Source organism: Penicillium argentinense (assembly GCF_028826775.1).
Source record: "Penicillium argentinense strain IBT 30761 chromosome Unknown utg000002l_segment0_segment0, whole genome shotgun sequence".
In the NCBI taxonomy this organism is placed as follows: Eukaryota; Fungi; Ascomycota; class Eurotiomycetes; order Eurotiales; family Aspergillaceae; genus Penicillium; species Penicillium argentinense.
In genome coordinates, this window is record NW_026622661.1 from 1,741,907 (window position 1) to 1,763,447 (window position 21,541).

A 21,541-nucleotide genomic window follows, 5' to 3' on the forward strand; every position below is an offset into this window, starting at 1 on the left:
ATTGATGAAGCTTGCCGACGTACCTGTTTATCGGTAAAAGGGGTTTTTGGTGTAAAATTCTGGCTTGATTCGCTATCCCGGCTCGGAGGGGGGTCGGGGTTCGAAGACAAATATCAAGCTTTAAGATCACTTGATCGGGTGAAAAAGGTACCAAACCAGCTGCTCTGAAGCTATTTAAAATAGTATCGGAGCGGAAGGCTTCGTTTCGCGCGGAAGGATAAGCCTCGAGGAAATCAAGTTTGTCGATATGGTTGATTCCGTTCCGCATTTTCGTTTCAACTAGCCGACCGTACGAGCGCTTTAACACGGCAAAACAGCCGATATCGAGTGGCTGTAAAAGGTGAGACGAATGCGCAGGCATACAGATTGGTATAATATCGTTTTTTTCACAAAGTTCATCGAATTTCGGAGTCAAATGGCTTCCGTGACCATCGAGTATCAAAAGTCGATACCTTCCCTTCACACGCGAAGAAGTCGACGGAATAAAGAGCTTTTCGAGCCAACGAAGGCCGATCTCATCGGAAGTCCAGCCATTCGGACTAACCTCGAATCTCCAGTCTATCGGAAGATTATCGAACCAACCCTCGATCAAAACTTTGCCTTTAAAAATCACACACGGAGGGAGCGCCCACCCTGAAGCATTCGTACACTCGATTGTAGTCACCCACTCGCGATTTCCGGGCTGTAAAAGCGATCGCCGACCGTAGTATTCAGCCCTCGAGATAACCTTCGCGGTCGCTGTTAATCCCATCGCGAAACCAGTCTCATCGAAGTTATAAATATCGTCGGGATCGATGCCGTATTGAAGAATGGTGTTTTGAACAAGATCAAACCACTCCCTAATGATTCTTGGATCTTCGCACTTCGCACGTTCGTAATTATAACGTCTTGAGAATCGGGATGATAGGCTTGGGTGTCGTTTTACGAAGTTATAAACCCATTTTTCTCCGACGGTTTGAACTGGTGTAGTTCCGCGGGCCGCGAGAAGAAGATTCGCAGTTTCGCGTACAGTAGATGGCCGGGGCGCTGCTCCGCGATCATCTAAAGAGAGTATCCATTTTTGAAGTGATTCCTCTTCGATTTCTGTTAATTTATGCGAATTTGCGCGAGAAATCGCGCGATTTGTGGTGCCGTGACGACGATCGCGAAGTGTAGTTTCAGGCACATTATAAATGCGCGCAGCTTTGCGAACGGAGGATATTTCTTGATTTTTAATAGCCTGGATGGCTAATAATATCCTACCCTCTTGCTCTGTTGAATTTGTAGAGCCTCTGGCACGAATTGGTGGCATGGTGGGTGGTTGAATGAATTAAGTGCTAATTCATAGACGCGTTTTGGGGTGGGTGCGCGACTGGCTTACATGCGCGGCTCGCTTACCGATTACGTTATGTACTTAATGTTTACTTCAAAATGTATTGATTTCTCAATCATGTACGCATATATCAATAAAAACATTTCATTAAAACGATAGTGCGTCGCATTGTGGTATTTTGCGGATTTTTAAAGCCTGGTCTACTGCCCACGGCACCTACATATCAGTCAAAGGCTACGAAACGGACAATGTCGTCGCGTGGTCTCGCGATGTCCAGCACTACTGGTATTTCTACGGGGGAATGTGGATTCAATTCGGTCAGGTCGCAGGATCGACACCTTATTGGTTGGGAATACTTGTCCAGATTGTGTTACAATCATTTATCACGTTTTCTCTGCTCTGTGTGGAGCTCAGATGAGGAGCTCATTTTCAAGATTTCGCGCGATGAAGCATCTTGGCGCAATCTGAAATCGACGGGAGCCGATTTCGACCCTTCGGTTTTCCCCAACATTCAATGGCAGACGGTCGCAATGATGTCGTTCAAAGCCATTGTTCAGTGGGTATTTGGGTGCTCATTTTCAGCTGACGAAAATTTTAATGTCGCACTCGCCGATCATTCCATTGTTGGCGCTATTTTCTTGTTTGACGGTTGCCACAGAATATATGGTAAGGAGAAAGCCCAAGGGTACGTTGCCAGCGACATATGGAAATCTCAATCGGGTTATGAAACTGTGGATGAATATGAACACAAAAGGTTGTTTTGGGGCGATAAAGGAGATTTGGGAGATGGAATGTGACAAGCTGGCACGGCTGGAAGACGACAGGCGGACTTATCAATCATATTGCTCGCACCAGTTTGGTGAGTCCAAATACACTACTTCCTGACAGCGCCTTGAGGGTAACAATGTGGACCTTATTTACTGTGAATAATGAGAAACTTTAAGAAAAAGCTCGCAAGATATTGCCCTTGTATTCGCATCATAGTAGTAGAAAACCTAAATGAACAGGAAAAACCTATACTAAAAACACGGGAAACGCGGAGTATTTGCAAAAGGCTATTTTTTTGAAATAATGAGCAAGTAAATTAGTTGAAAAGGGCAAGTTGTCGATAGGGAGCATTCGGATGTCTTACGAATGATACACTGTACCGTATCAAAGTCCCATATATCTCTTAACAAAAAAGTGTGGCTACCTCGGCCATTAGGTCGTCTCCGCGTCGACAGCATGCTGAGCATTTAGGAAGGCATCGCCTCGTCAAATTAAAGGTAGAAAATGACTTGCGTGTTTTGCAGGCAAGTCGACGATATTTGTGAACTTGGAAAAATAACTGGAAAAAAATTATTGATGCGGCGAACCGGGATTGAACCGGTGACCTCACGATTTCAAACCGAAGTGGACTTCAGTCGTGCGCTCTCCCAACTGAGCTATCACCGCAGTCTACGTAAGTTTACAAAAGTTTTGCCTACATGAGCTTGGACGTCGCACTGCAATTAAAAATCAGGCACCATCACAAGTCACATGTTTCGATTTGACTTGTGGGGTGGACAGTAAAAATGTTCCGAGTCAAAAAATTGTTGCGGCGAACCGGGATTGAACCGGTGACCTCACGATTTCAAACCGAAGTGAACTTCAGTCGTGCGCTCTCCCAACTGAGCTATCACCGCAAGTGACGTAGCGTTCTGTAGTTTTTGCCATCATGAATCGACAGCCTGACGATGTAGCAGAAAAAATAGTGAAGTGCGATAATCCCAACACTGCCTCCATATCAAGTTGCGCTCAGCTATTTTGACGTGGCATTTTGTGCGAAGGGAAAAAAAAGGAACGGAATTAGAAAACTTATGCGGCGAACCGGGATTGAACCGGTGACCTCACGATATCAAACCGAAGTGGACTTCAGTCGTGCGCTCTCCCAACTGAGCTATCACCGCAGTGGATAAAAATTGCTAAAATTTTGCCTACATGAGATTAGTTGCGGAAATTTATTGCAGACTGACATGGCAAAAAAGGGCGGTCAGCTGGTTTGCACTCACTCCAACTAACCGAGAATGCTTGGTTGGCCCCAGCCACTTAAAAAGGGCGTAGCTCCAAAAAATTGTATCTGAAGCAAAAAAGTAATTGATGCGGCGAACCGGGATTGAACCGGTGACCTCACGATTTCAAACCGAAGTGGACTTCAGTCGTGCGCTCTCCCAACTGAGCTATCACCGCAAGCTTCTTAAATCACGTGCCACCATTCGACATTCTGTTTGTGCGTTTATTGTGTGATTGTGGAGTCATCTTGTCTTTGTCGGGTTTCGTCCCAGCCTCTTCAAGTGTACTTAATTTGCCATGGATAATTCAGGCTCTAAAATCACCATTGTTCAATGGTCGCATTATATCGAAATTCAGTCTCATTGCCAAAAATTTCGCAATATTTCATAATTCGATGTAGTGTGATGTGTAAATATATCCTGTGCATGTCGATCCTAGATTGGAACACTCCTCGAGTGCAAGTAAATGCTGACCCTTCGCGTCACATTTTTTTTCTTTCAACACTCGTGGAAGGAACAAATTGAAGCCTCTCAGCCTTAACATATACATTAAAAAAATATCAATTAAACAACCCGGTTTCACCACATCAATAAGACTTCACAATTGACGTGATATCACCCGTAAGACCGGCGAGAAACTGCAGAGCAAAGGATTGTTTCATTAGTATCGCAAGGGAGGCACGGCAAGATGAATTTAAGTTGGGGAGCCACATCTTGAAGCGCAGCTAATAATGCTCACTGCGGTATTGCGCAGCATGCTCCCAACCTTGGAAGTATGTTTTCTTGACATCTGGACAACAATTTTATAACCATGAACCTTCAAGGTCGCTTGCATACACAATTGTGTCCCGTACCCTGGTTTAGTCAAATTCATTTAATTACCCCACCAAAGAAAGCATATATGATAATCAACCACCTCGAGCCTCCTGAACGGATTTGTGTTCACGACAACTTTGAGCAGAATACAACACAATGGCAGAATACCCTCTACCACGCCACCAAGCCTCTAACCACTTATCTGCGAATTTCGTAAAAGCTCACAATAAAACATTCAAGAAAATAGAAGAAAAGAAAAGAAGGAAAATACACTAGGGTATTGTGATGCTTCGAGTTGGCGGTCTTTAGCTGGCGGACATCACTGATGTATATCCGACAGTGTGACATTGACGTGGAACTTATTCTGCGGCATACACTGTGATGCCTCGGAGTCATTCCACATTGACACACGACACACACTATGATTCCTAGTGCTGTTTAATTATCGATTCACCAATCTTCGATCCGTTACCTACTCTCATCTTTACTCTCACTTTTATCTCCAAATGCTACCAGTCACCTTTCTCTCACTTCTTGTCTTCTATCACCTGCCTACTAACATGGATAAACAATTTCGTTTTCGCTTACCCACCCCATCACTACAACCACATTGCTCAAGTTTCTCACAACTCCTACCCATCGCTCTCCTTGATCTGCTAGCACATCCTTGCGACTCACTCTCACCGAACACCAGACAATGTTATCACTCTGTTTTTGGCCACTGTTCATCCTATATTTCGTTGCCTCATGGAATTTCGAAAGCCAACTAATAGCTGGTTGATTGTCAGTATACCTCTCCGGAGAAACGTCAGTCTAGAAATCTGGTAGATCATGGTGTATGTACCAATTTTCTATGAACTTTTCGCTCTCGAAAATAAACAACGGCTACATTCTCCACCATCAGCAGCTGTGCATTCGAGCACAGTGATGTTTCGACATATTTGAATCAGTGATACCATGGCATCTTACGTTCTTGCCAATTACCTTCCGAGCTCTTCCCTGGTCAGGCTGGAAGCCGAGTTTTTCTAAGCTCCCTAAAAGGTATGACGGGACATCTCCAGCCAAGTTCGCAAGCGATTATACCAATGCTGTAGATACCTAGCACCCTCCGCATCAAGACGCTTGTTCTTCTTCGTTTTATGCACCATATGGTCTGATCTCAGATGCATCGGTGGTCTCTTCTCGAAGGGATAGGGCCGCATTCTGCTCACCTTATGATTCGATCCAGCGCGTACGAGCAATCCACGGGTTCATATCCCCTCCTGATGCTCATCACGGGCTTTATTGATAGGCGTGTGCGTGCTCGAGCCTATTTTCCTCGGCAGACCGGTCTACGCCGTCTACCGTACGGAACGCCATACTCCCGTGCGACACTTTTGCCAAATTCCGACTTCATTTCTACACGAGCTGGCACCTAGCGTACCGTCCAAGAATCTGTAAGCATGCTGTATGCAGACCAAGACGACGCTTGGATCCACGAAAATAGCCCAACAGAGGGTTTCCCTATGGCCCACGGCAATCTGGCTGCGGAAGCCAGCACGCATCGCTTTACAAGGAATGGTGTCGGTCCCTTTTGGCTGGTTCTATGGGCCTGGTGCGAAACATAGCGAGGAGTTCTACCGACTTTGAGCAAAATCATATTGCCATCATGATCGGCTCACTCAATGGCTATGTTCCGTCCATTTACGTCGCTAACGCGGGTGCTGCTGTTGCAGCAGCTTTGGCCGTCCCATCAGGGACCTAAAATGTCGTCGATGATGAGCCACTGACGAAGCGGACCCAGGCAGATGCACTTTCTACCGCGGCAAGGAGCCTGCATGGCTATGCCTCCAAGGACGAGCGGCGCTGTTACCGGGCTACCGCTCTACATCACTGACACGCTCTACACGAGCCAACAATGCGAAATTTCGAGAAGCTGGTGAATGGTGGCTCAAAGAGATACCATTTGAGAAGACGAGGATGTCCATACTGTTAAATACCTCGCAATTACGTATTGATGGGGTGCAAAAAGGCCGTTCAAGTCGGACATCTTCAACACTAGGATATTCTCTCTACCACACCATGAACCAAGAGCCTCTTTGACAGTGAGACTTGACCTCTTAACATCGGGACGTAACTAAAAATATTAACCTAATCCACAAGCGAGTCGATCACACAACCGAGTCGATCAGCCAACTACAGTCACAATTTTGATTTGCATATATTACCACCACAACGCAATTAAATTAATAGCTACTGCTTCGGACATCTATTTATCTTATGTCCTATCACTCCACGTCCACTGCACCTTGGTGGAGCCCGAGTTCGTTGCGTACTGGCCTGATTTGCGATCTCCACGGAGGTTGAAGCTTCGACTTCAGCTGGCTGTTGGCTAGCCTGTATCCACGCACGCGCCTCTGTAGCACCTAATGCTGTATCATGAGCTATTTGACGAGTGGATCTTGATCGCTTTTGCTTTTTCTTTGTATTTGCAGCACGTAGGCCCCGGTTTTCTTCGGCTAAAAGCACTACGCTATGCATAGCCATATGGCAGCCCTTAATCAGTTGATCAATGGCCGCTTTGGTGGGCGTAGGAGGGCTTTGAGATCGATATTTAAGTAGTGCCTTAACCGAAGATGCCTGCCAATGTAGCTGCTTAGCGTTGTGTGGTGTTATAGGCATAAAATCGGCTGAACTGTTGCTTACACGGCTTCGGGGTGGTGTTGGAGTTTTAGCCGAATATTGATCTTCTAAAGGACTTGAGTACGATCAAATGGCACTAATCCTGTTGCTTTGAAGCCACTTTGTATAGTGGTATCTTTAAATGCTCGTAGACGGGCCTCAGGATATGCCGAAAGGAAGCCAAGCGTGTCGATTTGGTTGATGCCATTCCGAGTTAGGCTTTCGACAAGCTCACCATATGCACGCTTTAGGGGGCAAAGCAAGCCACGTCAAGTGGCTGGAGTAAATGCGAAGAATGCGCTGGCATGCACATTGGTATAATATCATGTTCCGTGCAGATTTGATCGAATTGAGCCGTTAAATGACTGCCGTGGCCATCAAGGACTAGTAGTCGATATTTGCCCTTCGAGTGGCCTTTAATGGATGGAATAAAGTGATTCTTAAGCCAGTTAAGACCAATATCATCAGTAGTCCATCCATTTGCGCTTTTGTCAATTTTCCAGCCATCCGGAAGGTCATCAAACCACGATTCGATAAAGACTTTGCCCTTAAAGATGATATACGGTGGAAGGTGCCAACCAGCGGCGTTAATTGATTCCACCGCAGTCACCCACTCACGATTCCCAGGTTGTAGCATCGATCGTTTCCCATAATATTCGGCACGAGTGATCACTTTAGCGGTGGCAGTTAGGCCCATTGCGAAGCCAGTCTCATCAAAATTGAAGATATCCTCGTTGGCGATGCCGTACTTGGCTATAACTCGCTGTACAGAGTCGAACCACTCGCCAATGAAAGCTGGGTCTTCGCATTGTGCCCTTTGATAGTCTTATCGACGACTAAAGCGACTCGCGATCGTGTCTGCATGACGTTTGATGAAGTTTGGGACCCAATTAATGCCAACGGTCGGAGGTGTAGATCCACGGCTTGCGAGTAGTAAGTTGGCCATATCTTTAGCCAGGCTTGGCCGGGGAGGATTTCCACGTAGATCCATAGATAGTATCCATTCAATAAGCGATTCTTCTTCGAACTGGGTCAATTTATGACCATTTGCGCGTGATTCTTGTCGGTATTGCTGACCGCGAAGCCGGCTATATAACGTGCCAAAGGGCACATCAAAACGGCGCGTAGCTTCACGAATAGAAGAGACTTCATGATTTTTGATGGCTTTAACAGCTAGGAGGATCCTACCTTCCTGCTCGACACGTTTTGGGCATTTTGAGAGCGAATTGGTGGCATAGTGGGTGCTTGAAGGTAGTGGAAGATCAAATGGGGGACGCGACCGCGTTGGCTGATCGACTCGCTTGTGGATTACGTTAGTGGAATATGATTATATAATTCAACCTGGAGAGCCAGACGTACGCGCAATCATTTTCGTGAAGTTCTCACACCATTTCACATGTCTTTCGATTAGGGAGACTAAGACCTTGCTTGCTGCCTTTTTCTCAAACAAATCTGGTACTGGCGTCCAAGGATAATTGGAGATAATCAGCCTAATAATATATCGATCTGAAGTGGTTTGAATAAAAAAATCCTTGCACCGGCGAGGCGTTGGGAGAAAGACCTGAGCCGTGGTTAAAGGTGGTAATTAAACTTTAATTTCGGCCGACCTTCCTATTTTGTCGTGTTCCTGTAGATCGCATCATGGGTCTCGCCACGCACAGACGTCATCGCTGGTCGAGACACTGAATCCGCATATGGAAGAGGGGTCGAATAAAGTTTAATACCCACGAGAGTCCACTCTCAAATAGGACTGATCTGCAAGTCGGACGAATATCCGCATGTCGTTTCGCAAAGAGCGGGTCCTCGTGTTATCTGAGCTATTTCTTACTCCCGAAGCCTTTGATGCTTCAAAGCTCGACAACTTTCTAAATAAATGTAGTGCAAATCACAATAGATCATGATCAGTGATACGAGCGATTATAAAGCCTTCTATAGACAGTGCATTTCCTTTTCTCTAGATTATTCGTAGGGACTATCTATCTCCCCTTACGACTTTCATATCTTTCGATCCGAAGTGTGGATATCATTTGCCTTTAGTTGAAACATTCATTTCAAAAGCGCACAGCCATATGGCAACTTTCTCCAAATCGATTTGTGGAGCTAGTCCTGTGCCTGGCACTATTGACCCACACCGACGATCGTGTCGATGATCATCTAAGAACTTGAAGTGCCGCCCGTGTGCTAAACTTTATCAAGGTAATTATTAACTTTATCAAGGTAATAAATTCTTACTCGGTATAAGCTATAAAGGTTTCCCGCGCTGCCACCACTTACCTGCTACTTGGCTACTCAATCCGCACATCAATTCATATTCGAATCAGTTGTTCAATATGCAGACTGGCTCGCTTGTTACCATTGCTCTCGGCCTCGCTTCAGCGGCCGTGGCCGCAGTAAGTCGTTGAGATAGATTTTGCGCAGTCCAAAGCAACTAACATTCTCAGCCTCCTCCGTGGGCCCCTGCCTGGGGATACTCCTCTCAGTCGTCCTCTGTTGTGCCTACGAGCTCGGTGGTCTCTTCAACTCCGGTGCCCACCGTGAGCGTGACTCCCTCGGGTTTCACTTCCTCTCCGCTTCCCTCCGGAACCCCTACTACCCCATGCCCCTACCCATCTGGATTCCCTCTTCCATCTGATGCCCCGTTCTCTGTTCCCCCTCCTTTCCAGGGCAGCGCTGCCTGCCCTCCCTGGGGTCCTCCATCCTCGACTGCCCTTCCCTCTCAGTAAGGGCACCATGTCACATTCGCGAACATATCGACGTAACATGGGGATAATGAGTCCATTGGTAGACAATGAGGTTGCTTCCTAGGGACAGGTTGTGGAGAATTGGTCATAATTGCTTGTTTTGTTGTTTTCTATTCACTCGCTCAAATTGCACTTGTACACGGCTCGGAATAGGTAACTATCGACGAGACGCTTTGACTTGTGTATTAGAATTTTACAACGTCATCTTTCAGGCATGATCCCAATGTTCTATTCCGTCTACGAATATTGATCAAGGCGTTATGATTAGAGCGACGACGTATTGCTGGACACATCCCTTATCCCCCCTATGTGTTCTGCTTCTCACCCTGCAATGAGCCCGAGGATGGTATCTTGGTCCTCCCTCCTCTGGGGCTCGGGTAGTAAAATACTGAGCTCGGAAAGGTAAAGCTTTCCATCCTCGAGTTTAGGTGAAGGTATGTGATCCCGAGGAGGTTGGTTCTGCTCTACGCTCATGCTCAGAGAGAGTTTAGCGCATTGCGGCCTGACCCCGCTTCCTAAACTGGCGGGATAATCAGAATAAGACTTTAAAGATGTGTGTAGCGAAAGCATGCAAGCAATGAACGTGAAGGTATAACGATTAGGCAGCAAGTATAAGGCACAGACACTAGGGTTGGGGAGTCAGCTGTTAGGGATAAAGAGGAAAGAGCCAGTAAGTACAAAAAATGCCAACATTAAACCGAAGTGCGAAATGCTTGAACAACAATCAGAAGAGGGCGTGCAATAAGGATGCAACGAATCAGAGGTGGGAGAATTGGTCGTAGACTGCGGCATATCCGCTGACAACGATAATAGACCATTATCAGCATCCGCAAGTGGATATCTGTTGGATATCCAATATATCGGCTGGCTATCCGCAATAGCATAAAAATCGCTTATTTATCTCTTTCTGAACGATCAGGTGATAGTGTTGCTACTGATACATCCCCGGTTTTCTTTCTGTGTTCTTGTCACTATTCGCATGTGTAATGCCTGGTGTTCATGCCTGCTGCCGCAAACATACTGTATGTATTTTGATCTCCTCGTGCCATCTCTCCATCATTCCTCCCTTTTTACCCCTAATGCTTAGTTGTTTCCTTACAATGTTACTACATTGGTTGATCTTCTTTCTCTTCGTACCTGACCACACTTGATGCAGACATATATATTGACACGGACGGGAGCATGTGCACGTTTTGAGGGCTACTACAATCTTATCTGCTTAGTCTCAAATTTCTATGTTCAAAACATATAAATATAGGTATGATGCATCATAGGTTTTTTTATTAATATTCTACTTTTGCTTTGCTTCAATCTGCAGATTTATCAACATGTACTCTGCAGCAGGTGTCCTGCTGAATAGTTAGAACTCCCGGGGAATCTCCCACTGCTCTTTTACATAAGTTATCCTGTGGATGAAATATTTTTGAAGACTCTGTAAGGAACAAGATTGGGGATTCTGTATCTGGCGGGTTTGTCGGGTTAACACACGGGTTCTCAACGGAACTTAATGGGATTTCTACGGATTCTGATGGGGTTCCCACGGGTTTTGACGGGTTTATCCGTTCTTGACGAGTTTCTTATGGGTTTTGATGGGTAGGGAAGTCAAAATGAGTTTTCAATTTTTCGAAATTTCTGAAGTTTGACATATTTGAAATGAGATGTGAGATGGGCCTTGAAATGTTGAAATGCGCTAGTCCTGAATAAGCAATAATTATCATTTCTGACCAGTAAAACGCCTTGGTTCATGGACCTAACGCAGCAGAAACTCAGCTTAATCTACAATCCCCAGCTTGCCCACATTCTACGGAATGATGACTCATCACTGCCATGAGATTCTGAAATGTAATTGAAATAGGGGAAAAAATGAATATTCAACGTTTCGTGATGAGATGGCGAATTTTGTAATTACACCATCACTACGGTTAGCCATAGATTAACCGCGATTATGCCGCAGACCAAGAGGTACCACCTGTGTCCGATGGAGTTGAACACCTGAATTGATAATCTTTAAATCCGTGGAGAGGAAGGAGAATGCAGCAAGAGTTGCGTTAAGGGTGTCTATTATACCGAGATTTACAAGCTACTCTTCTTCTATGGAGAAGGTCGGCATCGATGTGATCAAAGAAGTCCTAGATTAAAAGTACACGACATGACGAAATGGTTGTTTGGCAAAATTCTAACTTGCAGAACCACACACAAGCAGCGCCCCGTGGGGGTGGCCAGTCACTCCTGAGGTCATTGCGTAATTCCCTCAGTCCATCAAGCGGGCCGGAGCACAAGAGACCAAGGAAGCTTGTGTGTGTACGCAAGATCGCCATTTCGTGCTCCCGCGTGTACTCTCGGCATTGTTTCGGTGAGTTACTTTCGGCATGTAGGAGATGGAAGCGCACCAAATCGGCCCGATTTGTTCCTATCGGAACTTTGTCGGCGAAATTTCTCGAAGGTGATTTGTTTACTCAATTGGGGATCTTCGGAACAACGTCGAGCTTATTTTCCCCATCTACAAATAACACTAGAAATATTCTACGCTGTGACGTAGGTGACGTAAGTGACGTACATTCCATGGATCAACTTGGCGACACCGTTGTTCTCATTCCTAGATGGAACGAGCCTCGTGATGTGACCAATGTTGAGACGCCGCCAGGTAACGAAGAAGTTTTATTTGATATCACAAAGTGAGTCTCTGAAATAAAAACCAACGTCTGATCCTTTCATATTCCAATATTGCTTTTCTTCGGCTCATATCTTGAGACGATTAACGGGACACCCTGAACCGATATGCCCCTGACTCCAAGGAAATTATTGTTTGCCACCCGCAACTCTAATTTCTCCCATCCACTAGCTACCACACAGAATCCATCATCCATGGTGGGTCAGCCTTTTGTGGAGTACCCCGGGTGGGGAATCAAAGTCGTGACATACGGAGAAATGATTCTCGAATAAAGTCAGGAACCACGTCCCAAGGGTTTCGCCATGTGGAAATGGCTCATGTATATTGCCAATAGGACTGTCTAAAGGCTTATTTAAAGGGTGAATGAGCACCAGCGTCTTTCAAGGGCCTTCGATTTTGTTTCTCCTCATTGCACTGAATATGTTTGACAAACTCAAGCCCAACCAGCCTTACTTTGGCTTACGCGGTGGATGGCTGACCTTTTGGGTCACCGTCGCCTGTGCGACCGACATGATGCTGTTTGGTTATGACCAGGGCGTATTTGGTATTTCCCCTCTATTAGTCGTTTTCAATGCTCGATGCTGACGTTTTAGGCGGCGTTGTTGTTACAAAGGACTTCCTCGACACGCTGGCTCTAAATGACAACGCCACATTGCTTGGAACTGTCACCGCCATTTACGATATCGGTTGTCTCTTCGGTGCTATAATGTCCATGGCTTGGGGCGAAAGATGGGGCCGGAAACTATCTATTATTTATGGAACAACCATCATGGCCATCGGTGCGCTTCTCCAGATCACAGCATATGGCGTCCCCCAAATGATAGTGGGACGCATTATTGCTGGCTTGGGCAACGGTATAAATACCTCAACTGCTCCTGTATGGCAAGGAGAAACCAGCCAAGCGAAATGGAGAGGCCGTCTCATAGTGATCGAGTTGACCCTCAACATTGCTGGGTTCTCTCTCTCCAACTGGATCACCTTTGCCTTCAGCTTTCTCCCTGGACCTGTTGCCTGGCGATTTCCCTTGGCATTCCAGTTCATTTTTATTTTCATCCTCTACGCGACCGTCCCGTGGTTGCCGGAGTCGCCCCGTTGGCTTATCGCACATGACCGTTCTGATGAAGCTCAAGTAATTATCGCTGATCTGGAGGATATGGACGTCAATGAGCCATACATTATGACTCAATACACGGAAATCGTGGGTGCCGTTCAATATGAGCGTCAACATGCTGTCTCCTGGTGGGACCTTCTACGTGGCAAGACCAAAGAGGGTGGCACATGCGCTATGCGTCGGCTCATTTTGGGGGCTGGTGCCCAATTCATGCAACAGGGTGCAGGAATAAACGTCACTAGGTGAGTCCAGCTTTCACTGAAAGCTCTTAATATTAGAAATACTGACTATGGAACCAGTTACTATCTACCTACTGTCCTGATGCAGTCTGTCGGGCTCTCAGAGACGTTGTCTCGGCTGCTGGCGGCGTGCAATTCGGTGTCTTATCTAATTGCAGGCACTATCGGAATCGCAAATATTGAACGCTGGGGCCGTAGACGACTCTTCATGACTTGCGCCTTGGGCCAGGGCCTTTGCTACCTACTCATCACTGTCCTCCTACGCTTCAACGAAAAGGATGGATATCCTCATTCGAAGGAGGTGGCATCTGCTTCAATCACGTTCTTTTTTATCTACTACTTATTCTTTGGTTGTGGATTTCAAGGTATCCCGTGGCTCTTACCTGTAGAGCTAAACTCACTCAGTATGCGGACTAAGGGTGCTGCATTGGGAACAGCAACAAATTGGGCTATCAACTTTTTGGTTGTTGAAATCACGCCTATCGGGATCGAAAAACTGCACTGGAGGTTCTACATCATCTGGACAGTACTCAATTTGGTCTTTGTGCCGACCATCTACTTCTTCTACCCCGAGACGGCGCACCGACAACTGGAGGACATTGATTTGTTCTTCCGAGACAACCAGTCATTGTTGATTCATAACAACCCAGAAGCGGTATCCCTTACCCGCCCAGAGCGGTACATTGCGATCGAAGACGAGTTGGTGCATCAGAACAAGTGCGTATCCGATACAAAGCAAGACGCATCTGGACATGGAGAGCATATGGAGGCTGTTGGAAATGTGTAGGAAGCCCTTGACATTTCTAAGCGCTCCATTCATAGAATTATTTGAAGACAAGATTATAAAGGCCCTTCTAACTGCGACTCTAAAAGTTACGTCCTATCTACCTATTAATAGAACGAACAGCCATTTGAATAGAGAAGTCACATAGCGCAGAGGAAGATGCGCCATGGCTGTCTGACAGCGTAGACGGGTCGAGATAGAGAAACACATAACACACCACTCCTTATTAGAGTGGCTGCCATAAAGGACACACTGAGAACATTACTGCCTAGGTGTCTGGCAGAATTGTGTGCATAACCGAGTCAGAACGAGCGGCTAACCTATGGGTATAAGACTACTCGCCTAGCGACCGATACGCTTGAGTTCTCCAAGCGTTAATCTTGTGTTTACAGGAATACACATATTCTATCCTAAGTCCCTCTTGACTACCACCTAGCCACCTGGCGCCAATAAACCGGCTATTTTCTCTACACAGACAGTTTTTTTCTCAATATCATCTGATCTCATTCTCCTCTTTTTATCTAACTAATTTAAGGGTCCAACATATGACTAATCGAGTCATAGACTCTAGAAACTGACACTACTATACATCTCTGAAGCAATAGATACACCTATTCCTAAGCTTTTCTCATTGGTAGGCCACCCTGGTCGCCAATCTAGGGCTCTGCCGCCCAGCTGGCCACGAACCACTGACTGTGGGCTAGGTGGGCGAAAGAGTGCCCGACTGGTGTACTTCGCTCAGAATCACTCGATTTTTGCCTAAATATCTCATGCCACCACCTTCTACCCATTGCTATTATAGGCTCATCGAATTCACTCAATCTCACAATAGATAGCATTATATTAAAACAACACAAAGCTGTCGAACCACCTCTGGTGGCTGTGTGGAGGCGCCAAGAAACTGAGTGTTTCAGGTGGGTCAGGGCGACCTAATAACATTCAATCATAGTTAAGCTGAGAGGGTCAGTACGGCGGTCGTGCTACGGATGGTGATTCTCACCCACTCTCACGCTGCTTCACACCCTGTCTATTGCGCACTCACCCTTGTCACCTGGGTCTCGCGAAGCTAAAGCAGCGCTCACCGTATTCTCCACAGACGACACTTACCCGACTATTAAATGTCGACTAGCCACACGTGGGCAGGTTAGTAGTATGATGGGTGACCACATGCGAATCACTGCTGTTGTATGTTTTTGCTTTAATTTTTAAGCTAAATTTTTTGTTTACTTTAATCTTTTAATCTGATAATTTCATCTGATGATTTTTTATTATCTACTTTTTTGCTTTTTTTACCTCTTTTCATGTACACCGTTTTGACAGCCCTGCCGTAGAGGTGGATAGGCAATGCAAAAGGGGGCTCTCGGGTCCATGGAAATTCAAGGCTGCTAATGTTGGGCCTTGTCTAAGAAGCAAGTTGCGCTACTCATATATTCGCATCGCTGAAGACAATCATCGGCTCAGGCCGCTGGCAGGGGCACGTTGGCAAGGTCCTTTTCTGTATACCCATTCAGCTCCTGATGGTGTCGCTTGCGCATACCGAATAGAAATGCGACAAATTCAATAAGTCATCTGGCGAAAAGAAATGGTAAGTTCCGGTAGAGGGGTAGTTTGCAGCCGTTGTCCAATATCAAGTAGAAGCTGGTAGAGGTAAACCCTAAACCCAACTCGATAAAACCCGGCCGATAGGTCAAACGGCGAGTTGCTGCTCGAGACATTGACGATTATCCGACTTAGCATAGCAAGCGGAATAAACCCCGGCTGAAGGACTGCAGGGTCTGGGTCAGTCAATAAAAGTTCAGATGCTTGACTAGCCAGATCGCCTTCCAAGTGAGAGCAAATTGGCCGCTGTTGATGCTCCAATCTTCGCAAAATCCCCATATGTAGCCGGCCATGCATAAAGAAGCAATGAATGTGCAGCAATAGAAAGACCGAATCGGAAAAGGATGTTACGGGCCGTTCGAAAGAAACAGATTCATTCGGTGCCTACGGACGAGAATCCCGAAGATGAAGAAGGAAGGAGAAAGAAAGAAAATCTGCCAGAAAAAGATGCGTAGTGCAAACGACCCAAAATTATGCCTCAAAGATCCTTCCACGAGATGAGGCTATTCCTAGGTTCATCCGTCACAAAGGATGCCCCTTTTGAGCGAAAGCAGGTGAAAGATCTTGAAGTCGGAGGAAATTCCGTTCTGTGCCATGATGAAAAAGAAATTGTTCCTAAATCGGCATCACCTTTCAGACTGTGATTAAGTAGAAACGAGCCCTCGTTTGGTGGGCTTTATATTGATCGATGCTGAGATCGGGTCCAGAAGAGTTTGTGCAATTCGTGTATCCACGTCACGTTCGCTGTGGCCATCACTGCGGTCTCAGTTAACTGGGAGTAGGTTCCTCTGATTGCCTGCACCGGTATCTCCAGATTCGAATGAACGGTTTGAGCCTTTGCAGCTTATTTGGCCCCATTCACACATTAGTCAAGGGCTTTGAGTCGTCATAGACTTCCGCTGCCTGGGGCGACGCAAGTGCAGAAGAGAGTCTGGATGAGGCACGGCAGTTTGTGTACAAGGCGCCCCAATATTGCCCCTGCAAACAGCCTGTCGCACATCGTCCAGGGTGGGAAAGTCGGGTTGTCTGGCATCGATGGATTGTTGGGCAACCTTTTGCTTGCGAGCCCTTGGTAGGCTGCGTTTACCGAGCGACCAACAACGTTTTGGTCGTAGTCAACGAATAGTACATCCACGCTACTGACTCAGAGAGAGTCGTAGAACGCCGTCTGGTAAAAATAGGATATGTTGGCAAGGAAGAGGAGCTGAAGGAGGAAGGCGGCCGCCACAACTCCTATGAATGGGTTCGGGAGGTATATTCTGGCGGCGTAAACTGTTTATATTGTGCACAAGTAGTTGCAGGTAAACAACCGATCGAAGTGACTCAGAGACCGACAGTGGGACTCGACAAGAGTGTGACTTCAATGAACAAAAAGAAGGAAAGCCTTCATGGATTTGGCACGATCGGCGACCATAAAACGCACCAGCAAGACGAGAATATATACTCCTGAAGCCATCGGCGGGGTTCCCGTTCTGTACTCGACACTCCACAAACGGCTCACCACATCCGTTTTGTAGAAGCTTTCTTCAAAATGCTAGTTATGTACTCACTCGCAAATGAGTCAAATTATTTTGCTTGAGATATCATCTCCCACTGACTTTATAAAAGATTCTTACCGATACACGAGTCTCGACCGGCTGATGCTGATGGTATACCTTGAAGGCGTGCAGAGTGTTTGTATCTGGGCTAAAATCTCGCTTAACTACATTCAAATGAGATCTGTTTATGGCGGCAAAATTATTGCCTCATCCCATCACTTGCGGTGATAGCTCAGTTGGGAGAGCGCACGACTGAAGTCCACTTCGGTTTGAAATCGTGAGGTCACCGGTTCAATCCCGGTTCGCCGCATCATTTTCTTTTTGCTTTAGAATTTTTTGGGGTCCACACCCCCTCAAATGGCAGATTGGGCCTGATAAGAAAATGAAAGACCAAACAAAATTTTGGATTCAGTAGTGAGGTGGCTCATGAAGGAATGTGTGCGCTTTCTGTTGGCTTAAGCAAGAGTGGGAGAGAGGCAGACGCGGTCGGCCAAGGCAGATCCAGCTGACTAGGAGAGAAAAGTGCTTCGATCTCAACTCATCTCAACTCATCTCAACCTATCTTCACCGAGTACAAAAGTGAACAATCTGTACTTGTCGGTAACTACAAGGCAGATTGGGTAGAGTCTAACTCTCGACTCAGGTGGTGGGGACTACACCAACCCCAGATTCCCGGCGGCGGGATTCAGTTCCGCTTGACGATTATACTCGGATGACATGCTCAGTACTTAGTCCCAAGCATCGGAATCGCCACCTAAGATCTTTGGTTTCTAAAGAAAGCTCGCGTACCAGAAACCTAAATGGACAAGCGTATGGTCCCGAATTTACAAAACAAGGAGATCAGTTGACTCGCACTCTTTGACGTCTGCCAAGATCCACCAAGCTGCCAGCGGCCTAGATTTCCCAGCAAACGAACTTTGAAATGAGGACGAGAATAGCACTCGTGTACTCGACCATGGCATTTCCTCTGGGAGGCTGATTGAGGCTGTGGTTTTTCGCTCTCGCTCCCGGTCTCTCTTTTAAATTTAAAAGTCGCAAGCGAATCGAACTAAAAACTTTGTTTTCGCTGTGGTCTAGAACTGTAATTTTTTTTGCTTCATTGACACCAGCAGCGTGAGATTTTGTTGGACAAGGCTAGCCAAGACATTCAAAATTGTTCCGTCTCGGTTGATCTCGTCAGATTACGAACCCAATTTTAGATCAAGTAGACTTGATCTCCTGCGGCTCTTGAGCTATACAAATCGGGAATAAGTCTTCCCGGGACTAGATCGTCTAATATAGGAGATCAGCTCGCTTCATCAAAATTAACCATGGACTCACGAAGTCATGACAGTTTGATGTCAAGTATACAGCACGATACCAGGTTAGGAAAATGAACTTGCATGGAATGAAAGTTATTCTATAGATATCGTGGACAAAGATAGAACCCTTGTTGTCGCTGGAAAATCATAAAAGCTCCCTCGAATCCAGTCAATCAATCTTGTTATCTTCAGCATCTCAGAGCAATTACAGCAATCCACACCTTTGTCTTTGGAGAAATTATCCAACTCTTGCTTCATATCATCATGAAATCCCCCGTCGTGATCCTCACCACCCTCCTTCCCCTGACTTCGTCGGTCGCCTTTGCCAAGCCGGTTGCGGCTGCATCCGACGACTTCTCTCTGGAGGAAAGGGGCAGAGGTGAAAACTGGGACAACGGAAACAACCACTGGGGAGGCGACCATGATCACCATGAGAATTGGTGCAAGGTGAAGAAACCTTACTGGTACCACAAGTATCCTTGTGATCAGAGTGGAATTGTCGGCAAGTCGAGCGTCGGCGACAACTTTGCGCCTGTCTGCAAGTACCAGTATGACCCTCCACCTTGTCAGGAGCCCCAAATACTAATTTTACCATAGGAACTGGTACAAGAATTCCAAGGGCTGGTGGGTTAAGGACGAATTCAAGCCCCCCCGCTGCGGTAAGATCATTTCCACTCAAAGAACCCTCGACATGGTTTGCTGTCTTGGATGGACTGACTTTTCTCTCTCAACTTGTAGTTGTGAACGTGGGAAAATGTCCTTGAGATTCCCATGGAATCGTCCAAATCAGACTCGGAGTTTCTTCGGTCAGAAGAATCTGCGTGGGATTCTGTCGTTCTTTTTGATTTCAGATAATAGTGCACTAGTACGCTCCTTAAATATTCTAATCCAATATTTTCATTCATGAATCAGAATCAAATAAGCCCAAAATACGACCCTGCGTGCACACTTCACCCCATTATAATGCACCCAGAGGTACGAAGGCTATTCCGTAATAGGTCTAGTCTCTCTGCGGCCTACTATAAGCCACCTACACGATCAAAGCTCTCCCAATCCTACACGTCTCTGACATTCTCTACGCCATTTCCTATCGAAATATGATCTGAAGTCACCACGCCTCACCCACACGACGATGCAGTTCTAGTTCCACACGCTACTCATCTCTCTAGTAATCAATCCCGTGTTCGCCTGTCTTTGTTTCCCGTTCGCCTCGACGAGCACCTCGCCGTTCGCCGACGTATCTTTCTCGCTCGATACCCAGAGTACCGATTTTGACTTCGCCATTAGCAGAAGTCCAACCAGGAGTGCATGCCTGGAAACACAGGGATAAAACGCAAGTCCATCGAGCCGCCCCCGATTACCCAGCTCCCGGTTCGAGATGATGCTTCGTATCTGGCGTAATACTACCTGCATAATCCCTTCTCCTTTGTCCTTTCATGCTGATCTGTAGCTAGGATGTCTGTTTAAATCTTCGCAATAACCCCCAACCCACGAAGTAACGCCTCGTACCCACAGCAGAGGAGGCCCAGCAAATGATTCCTCGGTCAACAGACCGCCAACCCACGCAGACGGCTCCTCCGATAAATGTGGCTGCGGACCCTGCTGCGCCAAGCCAAGACTGCACGTACTATCAGGCCCCCATCGAGCAAGAACAGACCGCACTGAAGACAATCTATTACGAGTACCAAAGAACCTACGGTGCAGATGGGCAAATCGCTCCGTCAATATCTCCATACACACAACGGAGAATGTTTCCAAAGACCAATCGGGGCGGTCTCAGAGACGAATGCAGTCGCGTTCAGCCACTGTCATTTAAGCGGTGCCCTATGATCCGCGGGCGGAGGGGGTAACTTTTTTCGAATAGGCACGGGCGGCGATAACGAAGAAACGCAGCCCCAGGTGCATGGACAGGAATGGGCGTGAAGGGACAAGCCCCAAGCTGGATTAATCTATTGGTTTATGTGGAATCAGAAGGCCAGATGCCCCCGCCTCTCGCCCCCGGCCCCGACCCCCGGACCTCCATCCTGAATGCGTTGATTTCACCAAGCCACAACTTCCCACAACACGTGAGGCTGAAACGTCATCGGTCAATCGAGCTCGGGATCTGATTTTCTAATGACTAGCGAGTTACTAGCAGGGAGCTGTTGTTCTCGTTATCTCCATTTTGCCAACTCTACAGTCAAATCATTGCTTCGCTTTTGGCTTCGGCTACGATTACCGATATGGCATCCCCGGAAATCAGTGTATCCCCGAACATTATTGTATTCATAAAACTCCATGTGCCTACGACCGAAAGTCTGGAGGACAAGTATGGGCCGATTTTCTGGAACCTACAAAGATCTCCCGGACACTATCTTTCTTCTAGATGGGGTCGAATCGAAGAACGCCCAGATCATGTTTTTCTCAACAGGTAAGGTAACTTTACCAAATATGATATCAAACGTCTAAATTCTCAAGTCTAGACTCCCGAGGGGCTTTAGATCAATTCAAGTCCCCTCCGTATGAAGCTTACTGGTCAACATTATGTCAATACTCGGCGTTTTTAAACACCGCCCTTGATATCCCCACGAGTTGCATAGCGGATGCCAGTGACGATGTCTGCATCAGTCTCCTTCTGGATCTTGACCATCTCGGGAATAAACTTCGGGTGGTGGCTGAAGTCGGCGTCCATGATGATCACATAGTTGCAGAAGTCTCCAGCACGCTATGGCTAATGTGGCCAAATCGTTGCATCTCCC

At 46.6% G+C, this 21,541-nt stretch overlaps 3 protein-coding genes across 3 annotated transcripts; all 3 read left to right on the forward strand.

Moving 5' to 3' along the window:
• Nucleotides 1–9,149: 9,149 nt before the first annotated feature.
• Nucleotides 9,150–9,542, forward strand: N7532_001502 (uncharacterized protein; the record flags this gene model as incomplete). The annotated part of the gene is made up of 2 exons (XM_056613996.1): nt 9,150–9,209; nt 9,261–9,542. 2 exons carry the CDS (start codon nt 9,150–9,152, stop codon nt 9,540–9,542), a joined length of 342 nt encoding a protein of 113 aa, XP_056479037.1.
• A 3,109-nt stretch (nt 9,543–12,651) lies between these two features.
• N7532_001503 (sugar porter family MFS transporter) lies at nt 12,652–14,368 on the forward strand (the record flags this gene model as incomplete). The annotated part of the gene is made up of 3 exons (XM_056613997.1): nt 12,652–12,775; nt 12,825–13,584; nt 13,642–14,368. 3 exons carry the CDS (start codon nt 12,652–12,654, stop codon nt 14,366–14,368), a joined length of 1,611 nt encoding a protein of 536 aa, XP_056479038.1.
• Nucleotides 14,369–19,067: 4,699 nt separating this feature from the next.
• Nucleotides 19,068–19,567, forward strand: N7532_001504 (uncharacterized protein; the record flags this gene model as incomplete). The annotated part of the gene is made up of 3 exons (XM_056613998.1): nt 19,068–19,351; nt 19,401–19,462; nt 19,542–19,567. 3 exons carry the CDS (start codon nt 19,068–19,070, stop codon nt 19,565–19,567), a joined length of 372 nt encoding a protein of 123 aa, XP_056479039.1.
• Nucleotides 19,568–21,541: the final 1,974 nt, after the last annotated feature.